Raw genomic sequence first — 19,695 nt, forward strand, 5'->3', positions numbered from 1 at the left:
CTACGTGTACGGTAATCCAGTATTGCAAGGGAGGAAACTGCTGCTGGATGGAACAGATTAGCCCTGTAATTCATCTAACGGTTCAATGCTTATCAGGGCGCTTGTCTAACGCCGTGTATTGTTTTCTCAACAAAAGCCTGGTTTATTGCAAATCGATTGCCGCGATTAGGGAGCTGATAGGCAGTGAGATTACATGCATTAGAAGATTCGAACCCGGACATGTTCAGTGCGGCTAAAGCGGATTGGAACTCCTTCAGAATATCTGGTGTGTATACGATTACCGCACCGAGGAGGGGGCGGGGTTGTTTGGGGGTGTAAGGGCACATATGTATTGGTATTATAGTCACAATAGGGGGTTACTATGCAACGGGGTGTATTCACATGTTATAACCTGCTTGATGAACCGGACAGTCTGGACAATATTGTATTAAACTCTGTCTTCTTTGTTTGTTTGTTTGTTGTTTAACGCCACACTCAGCAATATTCCAGCTATATGACGGCGGTCTGTAATAATCGAGTCTGCACCAGACAATCCAGTGATTGACATCGTGAGCATCGATCCTAGCATTTGGGATACGATGACATGCATTAACCAAGTCAGCGAGTCTGACCACCCGATTCCGTTAGTCGCCTCTTACGACAAGCATAGTCGCATTTTACAGCAAGCATGGGTTGTTGAAGACTTATTTTACTCCGGATCTTCTCGGGTCCATTTTCTTTCTATCAATGGTCCAGATGATAAAAGAAAACAGTTTTTCGCCAGCAGGATTCGAACCCGCACTGAAATATAACTTATCTTGTCTTCTAGCACAGAGGTATGAAAGAAATGTGGAATTAACAATTATGTAGTTACTATCATCAAAACGTTTATAATTTTGCTTTTCGAAACGAATAGTTAGTGAATACGTTTGTATACTCTCTATTTGGTAAGGGCTATGGGTGCTTACAACAGGCCCGTCAACATGGATATGGGTGAGCATTGTATAAATTGTGATCAATGTGGTTCAATATGCATTGCCTACTTAAAATGATTAAAATAGGTTAAAGCACTCGGATCACTGATGTGTGATTAATCGTTGACATGGTAAAATAAAAATCCGCGTATTGGACGTGTTAACCACGTGTGTCATCGATTAAAAACCTCGGGTCCTCGTGCTCTACCTGTATTTAGATCTTGATGTACAAATACAGTGGTCTCTCGGGCTAGCTTTAGATTAGTGAATGCGTTGTGTTTTACGCCGCTTTCAACGTTATTCCAGTTATATCACGGCGTGTCAGCTTAATGTGGGAGGGAAGCCCGAAGTGATGCAAGTCTTAGATGTTTACCACTTTGGTGAAACCCCCGTGCACGGGTATGGTGCTGACAAACCTAGAAACATAATCGGGGCGAACTGGGCCACCCGTGTCCCCTAGCTATAGATGAGCACACCACATTTGATAGCGCAGTGCCGAAAATTCCAAACACATACATCTTCCCCGTAATGTGTTTTGTAACTGTGGCTTCACGGGACAATTTCGAGTAAAAAACTACTGACGTCTAAGGAATGAAGGGTCGATACAAAATGTTATTATCGATACCAGGGGCGTGTCCTTTTTCTATGGATTTCCGGTCGCTATCACGTGTCAAACATGAACAGAAAAGGAAAGTCAGTATTTAATTTATAGCCTTTGACGCAACATATTTGACGAGGGTTCCGTTGTTCAAAAAAAACATAGCGCTACGACTGTCGTAAGTCTATGTTAAGGTATGAGAGTTACGATCACTTTAGCGCTAAGATCGCTTTGTACAACGGCACCCAGTTGTATGATGTTTAATAAGTGTGAGTTTGGTTTAACGCCGCTTTTAACAGTATTCCAGTTATATCACGGCGTGTCAGCTTAATGTGGGAGGAAAGCCCGAAGTGATGCAGGTCTCAAACAGTTACCACTTTGTTGAAACCCACGAGCACGGGTATGGTGATGACACCGGGATTCGAACCCACAATCATAGGTTTCTGGTGCGCCTAAGAGACGCAACTCTGCTCAGCGAATCGCGGCATCTTAGACGACTGGGCCACCCGTGTCCCCTGTTTAATCAAAATCTTCCAGACGCTCGCATACCGAATTGAATACGCCTTCTTGAGATCCGGCAAAGACTAGTTATCAAACAACGTATTAATGTGCCTGTGTCGGGACAGTTGCAGGCAGAGTTATCAATTGCAAGCAAGAGACACCTGCTTGATAACGGTACTAGCACATGTACCGAAACGCAGCACCAAGAAAATTAAGGAGTGCGTCCACACTCATGTTACGGCTTCTAAATGTCACTTCAAGATACTGACGATAACGGTAAACAGAGCTCAAGATTGCCACCTCGTCTCATTAGGCCTGTGTATATAGACAATGTATTTACGCGTAGGGAAGTAATCACAGATCGTATTGTAGATACATCCTTTGATATAGGCACTTCATCTCTGGCTTTGTCAACCCATTCGTTTGAACTTCGCTTAATTGGAAGCAATAAACACCCAGGCTGTAATACATATACAGGGTGATTTGTAACGATCTGAAAATACTATGAATTTATGCTCGTTACATAGACATAGAAAAACAGATAACGGTACTATTTTAGGCTCAAGACAACCCCTTTATTTATCACTCCTTGATTCCCGACAACCTTCCAATTGCCAACTTTTCCTTTTTGTCGTGCAGTATTGCAGCAGCTTCAGCCCTTGGTGTCTACATTTCACAAGCTTTGAGCTACAATCGAGCATGCTGTTTCTAAAGAAGACTTCAAAGAGCGTCATACGGCTTAGAGGTTGTTCAATCACGATTACAACATACTAGGCTTCAGAAATGTTTTAATAAAGTATTATGGTACCACGTGGGGACATTTCCAAATTTGAACATCGGTGACAAAATTGATGTCAGATGCATTTCCCTATTTCTGTTTGAACCATATGTTCCAGTGTGTTTTCAGGTGAACAATTGACTTGCCTTTTCATGTGTTTGTGACGGGTGCCACCGGTGGGGCAGGACACACTCATCTTTTCGCGAACACCTGGTATCATCACTTTTTATACTGATTCATATACGCCTGCTCATGATATAGTCGGAATCGTACAAGAAGAGATATCTTGTAACGGGCTTATGTAAATGGTTTTGTCGCTATTAGTTATAGCGTAGTTACATTACATAACCCCCGTGGTTATTGTACATAATCACGTTAAGTTTACTGGACAGTTCGTTGACGGACTGATAGTCTGCAAAGTGAAATATGAGGAAGTGGTACTCGTATCCTATTGGTGGCATCATTAATAGACGTTGTAGTTTGTACGTAATACATGTACATAGAGGGGAGAACGCCATCGCCACTATTCCTCGGGTGGCCCAGTCGTCTAAGGCGCCGCATTCCGCTGTGGTAAACGTCTGAGACCTGCTTCGGGTTTTCCTCCCACATTAAGCTGACACGCCGTGATGTAACTGGGATACTGTTTAAAGCGGCCTTAAATCCAACTCATGCACTTACACTCATCCAAATAACGATCTGTCACGGGTCCAACTACTCTGCGTAGGTATGTGTAAAATTTTAACACTTCTCGTAAAAGACACTTGCAAGTGGCACTTTCCACTCGAAAGCACGAACCCATATCACGGGCGTCAATATATGACAAATCCTAGAATATCATCTTGGATGTGAACCAGGACTCAGCATTTGGCGAGCGAACACGCGAGCCATGCCTCTGATGGGATTGAACCCTACTAACATGTCTGAAAAGTGTTCGCCATCAGCCCGCTTCGACCAGAAAAACTACTGCTTGTGACTATCTGGTCAATGTTTGAAGTGATAAGGTGAAATGGGGTTTAACGTCTTCAAGATTATTCCACATATATAACGATGTGCATACACACGTAAATGTATGTGTATGTTTATGCTTATGCATTTATTCCGCACCAAAGCCGGTTTTATAGCGCTAGCCAACTGAGATACAGCAACAACAACAACAATAACAACAAGCAACCAAACAATCAAGCAAACAGTATTCTGACTTTGATCCGAACATTCTTTGTTTTATCCTTTTGCCCCGCGAGAGGAAGGGAAACAACAAATAACATCTTTTAACGTCTTTTGGTATGACGCGACATGGGATCGAACCACCGACTTCTGCTCTCCGGGCAGACGGTCTACCCACTAGGTAGGTCAATATAAGAAGTAGTATTCACGAAAGTAGCTTCATGTCCTTTGATAAGGGGCAGAAGTCGGGACTTCTAATGCGGTTGTGCTTTGGCCTATAAGATAGTTGATAGATACAGATATCACGTCCTGCTAGAGACACCATTTTTGGATAAAGGCACACAACTATGGCTGAATTCCGAGTGACAGGCCTTGTGGCTGCTACCTTCACTCCATTTGACGACAATGGGTAAGTGCACAACGACGACAACTGGTACATCAGTCTATGATAATAAAACCATCTGTTTCTCATTGCCCCCGCAGGGTTCACTTTAATCTCCTTGTTCGTGGTTGATGCACGTTATAACCACAGAACGAGGTGTAGACCGTGATAGGACATATCATGTACTTGGTAGATTAGGTTCTGCTTCAACAGATAGGTTGTTACCTATGTACAACCGGGACAAGGCTATGTTTGACTGTGTATTTGTTGTTTAACGCCGAAATCTGAAATATTCCAAATATATGACGGCGGCCTGTAAATAATCGAATCTGGACCAGACAATCCAGTGATTGATATCATGAGCAATATTATGAACAGCAATTCAGGCCATCGGGGTAGGATTACACGCAATCAACCAAGTCACCAAGTCTGACCTACCCGTGAAGATCCGGGGTAGAATAGATCTTCAGCAACCCATCCTTGCCTGCCGTTAAAGGCGACTTTGCTTGTCGTAAGAGGCGACTAACGGGATTGGGTGGTCAGGCTCGCTGACCTGGTTGATGCATGTCATCGATCCCAATTGCGTGGATCGATGCTCATGATATCAATCACTGGATTGCAGACCGCCGTCTTATAGCTGGAATATTACTGACTGTGGCTTTAAACAACAAACCAAACAAAACAAAACCAAGTCTGACCACCCGATCCTGTTGGTCGCCTTACGACCAGCATAGGTTGCTGGGGACAAATTGTAACCCGGAATCCCCAGGGGTTAGTTTCAGATGTTTATGCCTTATAATTAGAGTTTGATGAGAACATGTATATTACAAGCGTGTAAAGTATAGTGAATTGTGTTGTATACTACAAGCATGTTGTATAGTATAGTGAATGGTGTATATTACAAGCGTGTAAAGTATAGTGAATGGTGTTGTATACTAAAAGCATGTTGTGTAGTATAGTGAATGGTGTTGTATACTACAAGCATGTTGTATAGTATAGTGAATGGTGTGTATATTACAAACGTGTAAAGTATAGTGACTGGTGTTGAATATTACAAGCATGTTGTGTAGTATAGTGAATGGTGGGTATATTACAAGCATGTTGTATAGTATAGTGAATGGTGTGTATATTACAAGCATGTAAAGTACAGTGAATGGTGTTGCATGTTTCAGAGATGTTGTCCTAAGCAAGATCGAGGCGCATATCAAGTATTTGAAAGATGTCGGTGTTAAACACGTCTTCGGTAAGCTAAAATTGTCGTTCCTGTATTTGTCGAAAATAACATATTCGTGTCAATAGAATTTACTAAAAGTATAACGAATGATTCTAAAAATCACATTCACTGATTATGATATAATTTCGAAACAAGGTGATAAAAACTGTATATTGGAGACTGTTGAGATTCGAATTCCTATTTCACTGAAACCTTTTTCTCAATAAAGAAAGGATATGCGAAGCCAAGTGAAATTTGTGGCCGTTGTCAAAATCAAAATCATGTTTACTACGATGATGTCAGTAATCTATAGTCATAGATTTAAACTAGGGGATGGGTTGATATTTTTCAGCTACAGCTATAAAACCCTATATATTTTTGTATGTAGCAATGAACCTGATTTTATTAAAAGTAAAACGCATTTAACTCTGCAACTTTAGTGGCAGGCAATTTCTTTATTTTCTCAACAGTCCGAAGGATAATTTTGTTATTCGGCGACAATATGTTGTTGCTGTTTTTTTTTAAAAAAATCCCAGCTAAAATCAAATGGTCAGTCGCTTACATTCCATACACGACTCTGACAAACGCTTTGAAATAGAAAGAGAAGCAGCTTATAGATCTTACAGTGTGAACAGACGTAGGTGTTGTTTGTTGAGATATAGTTCCTTTTTGTAGTAAACGGGGCGACTGGGGAAGGGTTGTCTTTGACCTTGGAGGAAAGGAAGGACATCGCTGCTGAATGGGTCAAGGCCAACAATGGACGGTAAGTGTAATTACAATCTAGTGACCCTGCTTATCAGCAGATCACTCAGATAGTATCTGAACATCAACATGAGCATTAAATATCATCGTTTCAGTATGTCTCTAAAATTTCATTGCACGAGCTTGTCATTCAAATTCCATCGTATCAGCAAGTAATACTGAAACCTATGATTTCAGTAACCTGAAACGCCAGAAGCCTATGAATGTGGGTTCGAATCCCGGTTCGCCCCGATAATGTTTCTAGGTTTGTCAGCACCATACCCGTGCTCGTGGGTTTCACCGAAGTTGCAAAACTGCATCACATCGGGCTTTCCTCCCACATTAAGCTGACACGCCGTGATATAACTGGAATACTGTTAAAAGCGGCGTAAAACCCAACTCACTCACTCACTCAGTTCTGTGGTCTACTGGTTACTAATCGTTTGAGTGCCTGACTACTGATCAGGAGGTTGTTGTTCGATTACCGTCAACCATAATGAAAACCTTTCTTCTATCTTTGAAACACGCTTCTACACTTCATTTTCTAATCAACACGTCTGGTCTTACTGGAAGGAAGTAAAACCTCCTCAGAGGTGACTACGAAGAAACACGTTACGTCCAAAACAATTGTCAATATCCGTGATATGTAACCATGGGCACTTACGCCTTTGGGTATTTTGTCGGAAGATGCAAATTTGGGAACAAAAAGAAGAAAAACACGTAATATCGTGATATCTTGATGAAGTGGAGCATGTGTGTCGCACCCCGTCGGTGTGGACTACATAATGTCATGAAAATGCAATGATGAAGAAGACACATAATTGTTTCCGAGTATACAGGTGGTTAGTGGTAAAAGGTGCCACAAATGGCCTTCAAAACTCGAGTCTTATGACCGAATCAGGATCCGCTTGTCGTTGTGTTCGAACCCTGGATTCACCGCGATTATGATGTTTGGTCTGTCGGCACCACATCTGCGCGCGTTGGTTTCATCAACGTGGCACATGTCTACATATGACGTCGCATTTTATTTTCACGCCGATATTTTACTGAAATAGTGCTCAAAGCCTAGTTTAGCCCAACACACCCATACTATATAACATGACTGCCCCTTGTCTTTCAGGCTAGACACCATCATTATGCACGTGGGATGTGCCAACCTTCGGGACACCCAAACCTTGGTATTTATCTTATTTTCCTATTTCGGTCAGGTATTACAGGAGAGGGTGGGGATGGGGGGGGGGGGGGGGGGGGGGGCCTAGTGGTTAAAGACCCGCAGACCCGAGTGTGAATCCCCCCTTGGGTACAATGAGTGAAGCCCATTTTACGTCATGATACCCCGTCATTGAGGGATTAGAGACTCAGCACTGTTTTGTTTATTGTAAGAAGCGACACTACTGAATCCGGTTGTGTGACTCGGTGACTTGGCTGAATGCGTGTCCTCGTACCCCGATGCTGTGGACTGCTGCTCATGTTGACGGTCACTAGTTCGCAGGTTTAAAGGCTGCTGCCATACAGCTAAATTGTTTGATAGGCATTACTTAGAAGTTGACGGATGACAAGATAGACACAATTTATATGTAATTACTATGCAATTGTTGTTACTGTTATTCCTCCAGCTACTATATATATTCTGTACTATGCCCCTCATTCAGTCTTGCTTGACAACGGTATAAGGGTCTATACCGAAACGTCGCTTTTCCCAGTATTAAAGAAGTTGTTATCCATAAAAAATGTGTCTATCTTGCCCTACAGCTGGAATATTGCTGACTACGGCGTTAAGCAACATTCAGTCACACTCGCGTCATTGCGTCATACAGACACATCATCTGCTTCATATTTAGATCTATGCATAAAGATTCCGAGTGACAAGAAAATGTCCACAAGAATGTTTGATAAGAGGGATGACTTCAACTTTCCCATAGTCAACTTTCGCTTTATGTCGACATATATTCCAGCATCTTCAGCTTTTGGCGTTTACATTTCACAACTTTTGAGATAGAACAAGCATACTCTTTCAACGAAGGTTTCAAATGCGTCATACGACTCTTGCTCAAGGGCGGTCGGGTAGCCTAGTGGTTAAAGCGTTCGCTCGTCACGCCGAAGACCCGGGTTCGATTCCCGACATGGGTACAATGTGTGAAGCCCATTTCTGGTGTCCCCCGCCGTGATATTGCTGGAATATTGCTAAAAGCGGCGTATAACTATACTCACTCACTCACTCTTGCTCAAAGGTTGTTTGATGAAGGTTACAACGTTCAAGGCCTCAGTGAAGCTTTCAAACAGCTTCAAGCAGATAGTTCCAATGAACATGTACAAGGTTTTGTCGCTTCTAGTTACACTTATAATGGATTGTTGCAACAAGACTATATGTATTTCACGAGCGGAAGAGTTTGATTGATGGCTTTGTCAGTGACTAAATAATGTTAAAATAAACATGAGCATTTTCAACCTGAAAGTATCACAAAACACGTTTTCAAGAAGCAAACAGACATTGTGGTATGATCATTGAAAAAAAGATCGAGCGAGTAAGACAGCAGCTGTCATATGAAACTCAGTGGATAGTTTTCCCACCTCCACGTAAACCAGTAGTCTAAAGTGCGGGTTGTTCATGATCCTGGAGATTTAACGAGCGCTTCCATAGGACCTCATTTCTCAGAAGAGTGGTTGAGTGAGGTTGATTTAACGCCTCTTTGGCAGGTATTCCAGTTATAACACGGCGCGTCAGCTTCATGTGGAAGAAGTGAGTGAGTAATGTTTTACGCCGCTTTTAGCAATATTCCAGCAATATAAGGGCGGGGCACACCAGAAAAGGGCTTTACACATTGTACCCATGTGGGGATTCGAACCCGGGTCTTCGGCGTGACGAGCGATCGCTTTAACCACCAGGCTTCCCCACCGCCCCTGATGTGGGAGGAAAGCCCGAAGAGATGCAGGTCTCCGTCGTTTGCCAGTGTAGTCTCATAACGTTTAAAACAATTATGTTTCCCTTATGTGAAATAGGTTATCTATTTGTGTTATGTGTCTTTGATCACTTAATGTGAGTGTCAGTGTGTGTTACCGAATATGGAATGGTTAACTCCAGAAGACTCAACATATGTGTATAAACAAACTTAGATATATTGAAATGTTTGACAGAAAATTTGGAAATAATTTCACCCCGTAATGGCTAAAGATGAACGAAAGTGTACAGAATGACATCCATTTGTCAGTTTGACATGTGTAATATCTGCTATGTTCCAGCTATGACAGTGGTCTGAAAATAATTGAGTCTAGACCTGTCAAACCAGTGATTGACACCATGAGCATCGATCCACGAATTTGGGAAAGTATGACATGCAATCAACCAAGACACCGATCCTGACCTGCCGATCCATTTAGTCGCCTCTTAAGACAAGCATAGGTTGCTTGGGACATACATGCTTACCCAGGACTGTCCCATATAAAGTCCCATCGAAAGTCTACAGATACAATTCGTATTAAGCACTTGCTATAATAATATAAGACTGATTTATATTCGTTTCCATTTCGTTAATCTTTATCGCATTTTTCGTCATAGGCCAAACATGCAGTTGAGATCGGCGTTGACGCCATTGCTGCCATCCCTCCACAGTTCTTCCGTCCAACCACTGTAGGTAAGTGATGCCATCATTCCACAGTTCTTCCGTCCCACCACTGTAGGTAGGTGATGCCATCATTCCACAGTTCTTCCGTCCCACCACTGTAGGTAAGTGATGCCATTCCTCCACAGTTCTTCCGGCCCACCATTGTAGGCAGGTGATGCCACCCCTCCACAGTTCTTCCTGCACAGTTCTTCCGGCCCACCACTGAAGGTAGGTGATGCCATTCCTGCACCGTTCTTCCGTCCCATCACTGTAGGTAGGTGATGCCATTCCTCCACAGTTCTTCCGGCCCACCATTGTAGGCAGGTGATGCCACCCCTCCACAGTTCTTCCTGCACCGTTCTTCCGTCCCATCACTGTAGGTAGGTGATGCCATTCCTCCACAGTTCTTCCGGCCCACCATTGTAGGCAGGTGATGCCACCCCTCCACAGTTCTTCCGTCCCACCACTGTAGGTAGGTGATGCCATTGCTCCACAGTACTTCCGGCCCACCACTGTAGGTAGGTGATGCCATTCCTCCACAGTTCTTCCTGCACAGTTCTTCCGGCCCACCACTGAAGGTAGGTGATGCTATTCCTCCACAGTTCTTCCTGCACAGTTCTTCCGGCCCACCACTGAAGGTAGGTGATGCTATTCCTGCACCGTTCTTCCGTCCCATCACTGTAGGTAGGTGATGCCATTCCTGCACCGTTCTTCCGTCCCATCACTGTAGGTAGGTGATGCCATTCCTCCACAGTACTTCCGGCCCACCACTGTAGGTAGGTGATGCCATTCCTCCACAGTTCTTCCTCCACAGTTCTTCCGTCCCACCACTGTAGGTAGGTGATGCCATTCCTGCACAGGTCTTCCGTTCCACCACTGTAGGTAGGTGATGCCGACCCCCCACAGTTCTTCCGTCCCACCATTGTAGGTAGGTGATGCCGACCCTCCACAGTTCTTCCGTCCCACCACTGTAGGCAGGTGATGCCATCCCTCCACAGTTCTTCCGTCCAACCACTGTAGGTAGGTGATGCCATCCCTCCACAGTTCTTCCGTCCCATCACTGTAGGTAGGTGATGCCATCCCTCCACAGTTCTTCCGGCCCACCACTGTAGGTAGGTGATGCCATTCCTCCACAGTACTTCCGGCCCACCACTGTAGGTAGGTGATGCCATTCCTCCACAGTTCTTCCTGCACAGTTCTTCCGGCCCACCACTGTAGGTAGGTGATGCCATTCCTGCACCGTTCTTCTGTCCCATCACTGTAGGTAGGTGATGCCATTCAATCACAGTTCTTCTGTCCCACCACTGAAGGTAGGTGATGTCATTCAATCACAGTTCTTCCGTCCCACCACTGTAGGCAGGTGATGCCATTCAATCACAGTTCTTCTGTCCCACCACTGTAGGTAGGTGATGCCATCCCTCCACAGTACTTCCGGCCCACCACTGTAGGCAGGTGATGCCATTCAATCACAGTACTTCTGTCCCACCAGTGTAGGCAGGTGATGCCATTCCTCCACAGTTCTTCCGTCCCACCACTGTAGGCAAGTGATGCCATCCCTCCACAGTTCTTCCGTCCCACCACTGTAGGTAGGTGATGCCGACCCTCCACAGTTCTTCCGTCCCATCACTGTAGGTAGGTGATGCCATTGCTCCACAGTACTTCCGTCCCACCACTGTAGGTAGGTGATGCCATCCCTCCACAGTTCTTCCGTCTCACCACTGTAGGTAAGTGATGCCGACCCTCCACAGTACTTCCGTCTCACCACTGTAGGTAGGTGATGCTACACAGCGACACCACACATATCTACCTGTCTCATGTTCACTAGGTGTGTGAGATAAGGATTATTAGCCGAGTGAGTTTTCCTGTCGTTAATATAATACATTTGGAATAAAAATTGTTTTATGCGATCCTTTGGCGATCGTAATACATATTTATTTTATTTTCCAATAATATCGTGTTTACGATTCGGAAGCACGTGTGGGTAATCGTCTCTTTATTATATAATGTCCTTCTTCAAATAATCGAAGTTTGAATATAACGTCTGAGAGAACTGCCCCATTTACGATATACATTCGTGGACAAATCCTGTTATTCCGGGACAAGCCGAATGGCGACTCGTGCCCCTCTCGTGGCCCTTTTTGCGATTGGGTTCCGTCTCAGTGCTAACGGGCATAACTAAAAGAATTGCCAACTCGTTGCGTAATGATTGGCGTATATTTCCCCAGTATTATATATCCCAGATGCTATTGAAAACACATCGGGACTTACAGTGTTATACAGTATGACTGAACACATATAACTGCATCTTGGGTATATCTTTAAATGCAAGACATATGTAAAATCAAAAATTCTTCCTGAGGGCTTCTTTGCCGGAAGTATTTGAAGTCATACGCGCATTCTGATTGGTTCCTCGAATTTTCGCACATTACACTCAGGATGACGATAGGATGACGAGACTTACGGAAAGGGGCGAGTGATGACGAATGTCAAGATATAGTGCCACGTGATTTGCAGCCATGGCCGTTAACGTAAGCACTCACACACCGGGAAACACCTGTTTGTTCATGTAGGGAACTTTGTTCAATATCTTTTGAGATGTAAACACCACATCGATGTATTCCGTTCACTCAATCTAGTTCCTACAAGGTGATTTCATTTGCATATTTTTCGGATCGTGATACCAAGCTTATGGGATTGGTCTGTCACATCCATAACCCTGTCCATTACATGATTAAAAAATATAGCTTGTATGAATTTTCAAGGTATAGTTTTATCAAAAATCACTGAAAATACTCTTCGGGTGTGTGACCACATACAGCAAAATTGTCAGATGCCGCACGTATAGTCATCATAGGGTCTGTCGGGTAGCCTAGTAGTTAAAGCGTTCGCTCGTCACGCCGAAGACTCGGGTTCGATTCCCGACACGGGTACATTGTGTGAAGCCCATTTCTGGTGCCCCCCGCCGTGATATTGCTGGAATATTGCTAAAAGGTGCGTAAAACCATACTCACTAACTCATGTATCGTCATCAATTGACAAAGGTTGCTTTACACAGATGGGCCGCTCGGAGATTGCTGGAATAGCTTAGCACTGATAACGCCTAATAATATATTCTTGCTGTGAGAGGAGAAGAAAAGGTTCGTTGGTCAGACTATGTGACATGGTTGATTGCACGTCATCGCATCCTGGTAGGCCGGTGATTATAATGTCAATCGATGATTTGTCTGAGAGGGGTGTTGTTATTAAAGACGCATTTTGCTTTTCGACTTTTCTCCAGAGAATTTTCGCAGAGAAACAGTGGACATACTTTCTCTAGATCACCTGGTTGAGTACATATACTATCTGTAGCTCACCTGGTTGTGTACATATACTTTCTGTAGATCACCTGGTTGAGTACATAAACTTTTTATAGATCATCTGGTTGAGTACATATACTTTCTGTAGCTCACCTGGTATAGTACATATACTTTCTGTAGCTCACCTGGTTGAGTACATATACTATCTGTAGCTCACCTGGTTGAGTACATATACTTTCTGTAGGTCACCTGGTTGAGTACATATACTATCAGTAGCTCAACTGGTTGAGTACATATACTTTCTATAGATCACCTTGCTGAGTACATATACTTTTTGTAGATCACCTGGTTGAGTACATGCGGCGTGTGTGCGAGGCTGCCCCTACCTTGCCCCTCTATCTGTACCACGTACCCCCTCTCACCTGTGTAGAACGTGAGTATATGTATTTGGGATCATTTCTACGGTGAGAAAATGAGTTATATAACTCTTCTAAAAACAGTGCTAACAGATTTCTTGTGTATAATAGAATCCAGAAATAACTTTCACTGTACATTTTCAATTTAATAAACAGTGAAGAAGTATGTTATATGGATAATATTGATAGGGGTATATATGTGTATAATATATAAATTAATAATTTTACTTCTTTAGAATAAATGTGTAATGAAGATGTAGTACAAGTTACTATTTTATGAAAACGTTGAGACAATCGTGGCATAAGCCCCCGCATAAGTGCAGATTTAAATGGGGATCGGATGGAGATTGTGTGCAGTCACTTCCGGTGTGTCTAATCTCATTGTCATGTAACTGTAAATGTGCTGGAATTACTTCGGGCTTTCCTCCGACATTAAGCTGACACGCCGTGATATAACTGGAATAATGTTAAAAGCGACGTTAAACCCAACTCACTCACTCACTTAATGTGCTGGCTGCAGCGTAAAAGCAACACTCACAACAAACGTATGATACTAGCTTGGATATCTATGATAACGAAGGTGGTTTTCTGACAATGCTGACATACTTGATAATAATAGTATAATAGTATTTTGTTACAATACTGTAACAATACCCTGACAGTAACTCGTGTCATTCATTGTATGCTCTAGGTAAGAAGCCAGAATTTAGCATACACCCTTTAGAATGAGATACATTATTATCGTAGTATATAAAAGAATTATACAGTAAACAATGTTTATAACGAACTGACCAATACAAAGATCGTATTTTTAGTCCCGACCATTTGTTGTATAAATGCTGTATATATGCTTATAACGAACTACGGTTATTACGAACTGAAGTTAGTGGTCCCTTCGAGTTCGTTATAAACGTAGTTTAGTGTATATCTAAAATTGGGGGTATGCACAAATTATTATGCAACGTAATCGACATCTTAAACCTTAAACCATCTAAAACTAACAAAGCAAATAGAATACCTGGTATAAGTATAGAGGAAAAATACAATAGAGGTGACATTTATCGATTATCCCACGTTGGGAGAGAGAGGGAGAGAGATATAAGTCGAATATTATAATCTATTATATGGTATCTGGTCATAGTCATAGGAACACACATAATATGCCAGTAAATTGATACATAAATATGTTTTCAGTGAACATGGCTGACTTCCTACGCAAGGCGAGGGGCGTCGTGCCCAGTCTCCGGGGGATCAAGTTCTCCTCCCAGGACCTGCCTATAGCCAGCGAGTGTGTCCAGCTAGAGGACGCCAAGGGCCACAAGTACAATATCCTGTTTGGCTGTGACCAGGTAGGGCACAGGTACTTCATCATGTTTGGCTGTGACCAGGTAGGTCACAAATACAATATCCTGTTTGGCTGTGACCAGGTAGGACACAAATACAATATTCTGTTTGGCTGTGACCAGGTAGGACACAAATACAATATTCTGTTTGGCTGTGACCAGGTAGGACACAAATACAATATCCTGTTTGGCTGTGACCAGGTAGGACACAGGTAAAACATCCTGTTTGGCTGTGACCAGGTAGGACACAAATACAATATCCTGTTTGGCTGTGACTACGTAGGACACAGGGAATACATCCTGTTTGGCTGTGACCAGGTAGGACACAAATACAATATCCTGTTTGGCTGTGACCAGGTAGGGCACAGGTACTTCATCCTGCTTGGCTGTGACCAGGTAGGACACAAATACAATATTCTGTTTGGCTGTGACCAGGTAGGACACAAATACAATATCCTGTTTGGCTGTGACCAGGTAGGGCACAGGTACTTCATCCTGCTTGGCTGTGACCAGGTAGGACACAAATACAATATTCTGTTTGGCTGTGACCAGGTAGGACACAAATACAATATTCTGTTTGGCTGTGACCAGGTAGGACACAAATACAATATTCTGTTTGGCTGTGTCCAGGTAGGACACAGGTAAAACATCCTGTTTGGCTGTGACCGGGTAGGGCACAGGTACTTCATCCTGTTTGGCTGTGACCAGGTAGGACACAAATACAATATCCTGTTTGGCTGTGACCAGGTAGGACACAAATACAATATCCTGTCTGGCTGTGACCAGGTAGGACACAGGTACAATATCCTGTTTGGCTGTGACCAGGTAGGACACAGGTACTTCATCATGTTTGGCTGTGACCAGGTAGGACACAGGTACTTCATCATGTTTGGCTGTGACCAGGAAGGAAACAGGTACTTCATCATGTTTGGCTGTGACCAGGTAGGACACAGGTACTTCATCATGTTTGGCTGTGACCAGGTAGGACACAGGTACAATATCCTGTTTGGCTGTGACCAGGAAGGAAACAGGTACAATATCCTGTTTGGCTGTGACCGGGTAGGACACAAATACAATATCCTGTTTGGCTGTGACCGGGTAGGACACAGGTACGATATCCTGTTTGGCTGTGACCGGGTAGGACACAGGTACGATATCCTGTTTGGCTGTGACCGGGTAGGACACAGGTACTACATCCTGTTTGGCTGTGACCAGGTAGGACACAGGTACAATATCCTGTTTGGCTGTGACCAGGTAGGACACAGGTACTACATCCTGTTTGGCTGTGACCAGGTAGGGCACAGGTACTACATCCTGTTTGGCTGTGTCCAGGTAGGACACAGGTACAATATCCTGTTTGGCTGTTACCAGGTAGGACACAAATACAATATCCTGTTTGGCTGTGACCAAGTAGGACACAGGTAAAACATCCTGTTTGGCTGTGTCCAGGTAGGACACAGGTACTACATCCTGTTTGGTTGTGACCAGGTAGGACACAGGTACTACATCCTGTTTGGCTGTGACCAGGTAGGACACAGGTACTACATCCTGTTTGGCTGTGACCAGGTAGGGCACAGGTACTACATCCTGTTTGGCTGTGTCCAGGTAGGACACAGGTACTACATCCTGTTTGGCTGTGACTACGTAGGACACAGGTACTACATCCTGTTTGGCTGTGACCAGGTAGGACACAGGTACTTCATCCTGTTTGGCTGTGTCCAGGTAGGACACAGGTACTTCATCCTGTTTGGCTGTGACCAGGTAGGACACAAATACAATATCCTGTTTGGCTGTGACCAGGAAGGACACAGGTAAAACATCCTGTTTGGCTGTGTCCAGGTAGGACACAGGTACTTCATCCTGTTTGGCTGTGACCAGGTAGGACACAAATACAATATCCTGTTTGGCTGTGACCAGGTAGGACACAGGTAAAACATCCTGTTTGGCTGTGTCCAGGTAGGACACAGGTACTTCATCCTGTTTGGCTGTGACCAGGTAGGACACAAATACAATATCCTGTTTGGCTGTGTCCAGGTAGGACACAGGTAAAACATCCTGTTTGGCTTTGACCAGGTAGGACACAAATACAATATCCTGTTTGGCTGTGACCAGGTAGGACACAGGTACTCCATCATGTTTGGCTGTGACCAGGTAGGACACAGGTACAATATCCTGTTTGGCTGTGACCAGGAAGGAAACAGGTACTTCATCATGTTTGGCTGTGACCAGGTAGGACACAGATACTTCATCATGTTTGGCTGTGACCAGGTAGGACACAGGTACAATATCCTGTTTGGCTGTGACCAGGAAGGAAACAGGTACAATATCCTGTTTGGCTGTGACCAGGTAGGACACGGGTACAATATTCTGTTTGGCTGTGACCAGGAAGGAAACAGGTACAATATCCTGTTTGGCTGTGACCGGGTAGGACACAGGTACGATATCCTGTTTGGCTGTGACCGGGTAGGACACAGGTACGATATCCTGTTTGGCTGTGACCAGGTAGGACACAGGTACTACATCCTGTTTGGCTGTGACCAGGTAGGACACAGGTACAATATCCTGTTTGGCTGTGACCAGGTAGGACACAGGTACTACATCCTGTTTGGCTGTGACCAGGTAGGACACAGGTACTACATCCTGTTTGGCTGTGTCCAGGTAGGACACAGGTACTTCATCCTGTTTGGCTGTGACCAGGTAGGACACAAATACAATATCCTGTTTGGCTGTGACCAGGTAGGACTAAGGTAAAACATCCTGTTTGGCTGTGTCCAGGTAGGACACAGGTACTTCATCCTGTTTGGCTGTGACCAGGTAGGACACATGTACTAAATCCTATTTGGCTGTGTCCGGGTAGGACACAGGTACAAGTACTACATCATGTTCGGCTGTGTTCAGGTAGGGCACAACATCCTTTTTTTGAGAGATTATAACGATATGATATGGTCTCTGGCTTTCCACAAGGCAATGTTTGTATTTTGTGGAACACATCAACCGCCCCATTTATACAGACAAAACATTGTCCTCCCCCAGCAACTGATATCTGCACTGGTGCTAGGCGTTGACGGGGCTGTTGGGTCCACCTACAACTTCATGGCGGGGGTGTACCAACGTATGATGGAGGCGATGGACCGCGGGGACATGGACACGGCTCGGAAAGAACAGTACCGTTCACAGAGGACATGCAAGCTGCTCTTTAACTATGGTCAGTATTACTTGATGTGTTTTGATATCGGCCTGTAAATAATCGAGTCTGGGCGAGATCACCTGGTGAGTGATATAATGAGCAACAACCCATGCTGTCGGGTTCTGGATGGCACATCACCAGCCCTGTCCACCAGATCTATTTAGTCGTCTCTAACGCCCAGCATAGGTTGCTGGGCGCCAAATCTAACCCGGATTCTCCGCTGGTTATGTGATGTGACTAACGGAGAAACTTGAACTTTCGTTCGTGACAAATGATTATTGTTTTTGACCTTGAACGCCATCTTTTGCCATTTTTTCAAATGCTGGTTTGGTGTCTGCCACAAAATTGTGTCACAGCAGAATAGCGTTGTTGTTTTTTTCTTGAGGAAAATAGTTGTTTTGAAAACGATAAAACAATTCTTTGTATTTCGAAAGTCAATCTCCTTGATATTGTGTTTTTATATCATCTGAAAGTTTGAAGAAAATGTGAGTGTTTGTGTACTAGTACGCACAATACTATTTTGTTGAAGATGTATATTTGCCAAAGTATTCTGCCTAGCGCAAGAAACATGTCACTTTCAGAATATGCATTACATCTCAGTTTGTACATTTACTTCTCAGCGACGCAAGGTGGGAGTACTGTTTCCTGTTTGAAACTAATGATGTCATTCGCTGGTCTGGATGTTGGCCCGCCCCGTTGTCCAATGAGAGCTCTTGGAGCAGATGACGTCGCCAAATATAGAAAGGAGTTAGAAGAAATAGGTTTCTTCCAGTGGTACAGGAAGTAGACCCAGAGTCGCAGATATACGAGTCCAGCAGTAAAACATATCCTCGAAATGACTGGACATAAACATCTTCTTATCCAAATTTCCGGTAGAGAACAGGGAGAGGACAAGCTTCATACACAGTATTCATACACTGTACACTTCCGGTCTCGTTGTCATGGTTTCTTTTGTTCTAAACGTTGGTATATTGACTAATACACCATTTTACTCAAAAGTGTGAAATCTTAATGTACACTTACACTTCTATTTTTCCAAGTTGGAATTATTTACAAGAGAATGTGTAAACTGTTGTTGTTTAACGCCGCACCCAGCAATACTCCCGCTATACGATGGCGGTCTGTAAATCATCGAGTCTGGACCAGATGATCCAGTGATTGACATCATGAACATCGATCCACGCAATTGGGATCGATGACATGCATGAACAAAGTCAGCGCGCCTGACCACCCGATCCCGTTAGTCGCCTCTTATGACAAGCATAGTCATCATTTACGGCAAGCATGGGTTGCTGAAGACCTATTCTACCCCCGATACTCACGATATTCGACCGAGGTCTTTCTGATTGTCAGGTCATCGACATTACCTTTCTCCTACAACGCGTGTAAAAGAATGAACATTCGGAAAGTATATCTTTTAACATTGCATTTGTTGTGAATACATCAAGTACATTTCAGCTACTTGTGTTTCATCTGTGATACCCAGGGGTTACATTATATGTAAGAGGAAAATAAATGCTG

At 43.8% G+C, this 19,695-nt stretch overlaps 1 protein-coding gene and 1 long non-coding RNA gene across 3 annotated transcripts in view; one reads left to right on the forward strand and one right to left on the reverse strand.

Moving 5' to 3' along the window:
- The window catches only part of LOC139473568 (uncharacterized), a 481,685-nt gene that overhangs the window by 253,347 nt on the left and 208,643 nt on the right, over positions 1–19,695 (reverse strand). The window lies entirely within an intron of this gene.
- LOC139460828 (N-acetylneuraminate lyase B-like) lies at positions 4,301–19,591 on the forward strand. Its single transcript, XM_071242305.1, has 9 exons — positions 4,301–4,403; positions 5,549–5,619; positions 6,265–6,352; positions 7,451–7,508; positions 9,887–9,962; positions 13,569–13,661; positions 14,839–14,993; positions 18,021–18,192; positions 18,795–19,591. Exons 1-9 carry the CDS (start codon positions 4,342–4,344, stop codon positions 18,959–18,961), a joined length of 942 nt encoding a protein of 313 aa, XP_071098406.1. The 5' UTR covers positions 4,301–4,341; the 3' UTR covers positions 18,962–19,591.

This window comes from Haliotis cracherodii, unplaced genomic scaffold (assembly GCF_022045235.1).
Source record: "Haliotis cracherodii isolate W230 unplaced genomic scaffold, xgHalCrac1.p SCAF_1, whole genome shotgun sequence".
NCBI lineage: Eukaryota > Metazoa > Mollusca > Gastropoda > Lepetellida > Haliotidae > Haliotis > Haliotis cracherodii.

Excerpts from the sequence above, each read along its gene's own strand:
- LOC139460828 (XM_071242305.1), top strand. The coding sequence starts at position 4,342 with ATGGCTGAATTCCGAGTGACAGGCCTTGTGGCTGCTACCTTCACTCCA. Across the intron at positions 5,620-6,264 it reads CGGTGTTAAACACGTCTTCG|TAAACGGGGCGACTGGGGAA; the intron begins GTAAGCTAAAAT and ends TCCTTTTTGTAG. Across the intron at positions 7,509-9,886 it reads TTCGGGACACCCAAACCTTG|GCCAAACATGCAGTTGAGAT; the intron begins GTATTTATCTTA and ends TTTTCGTCATAG.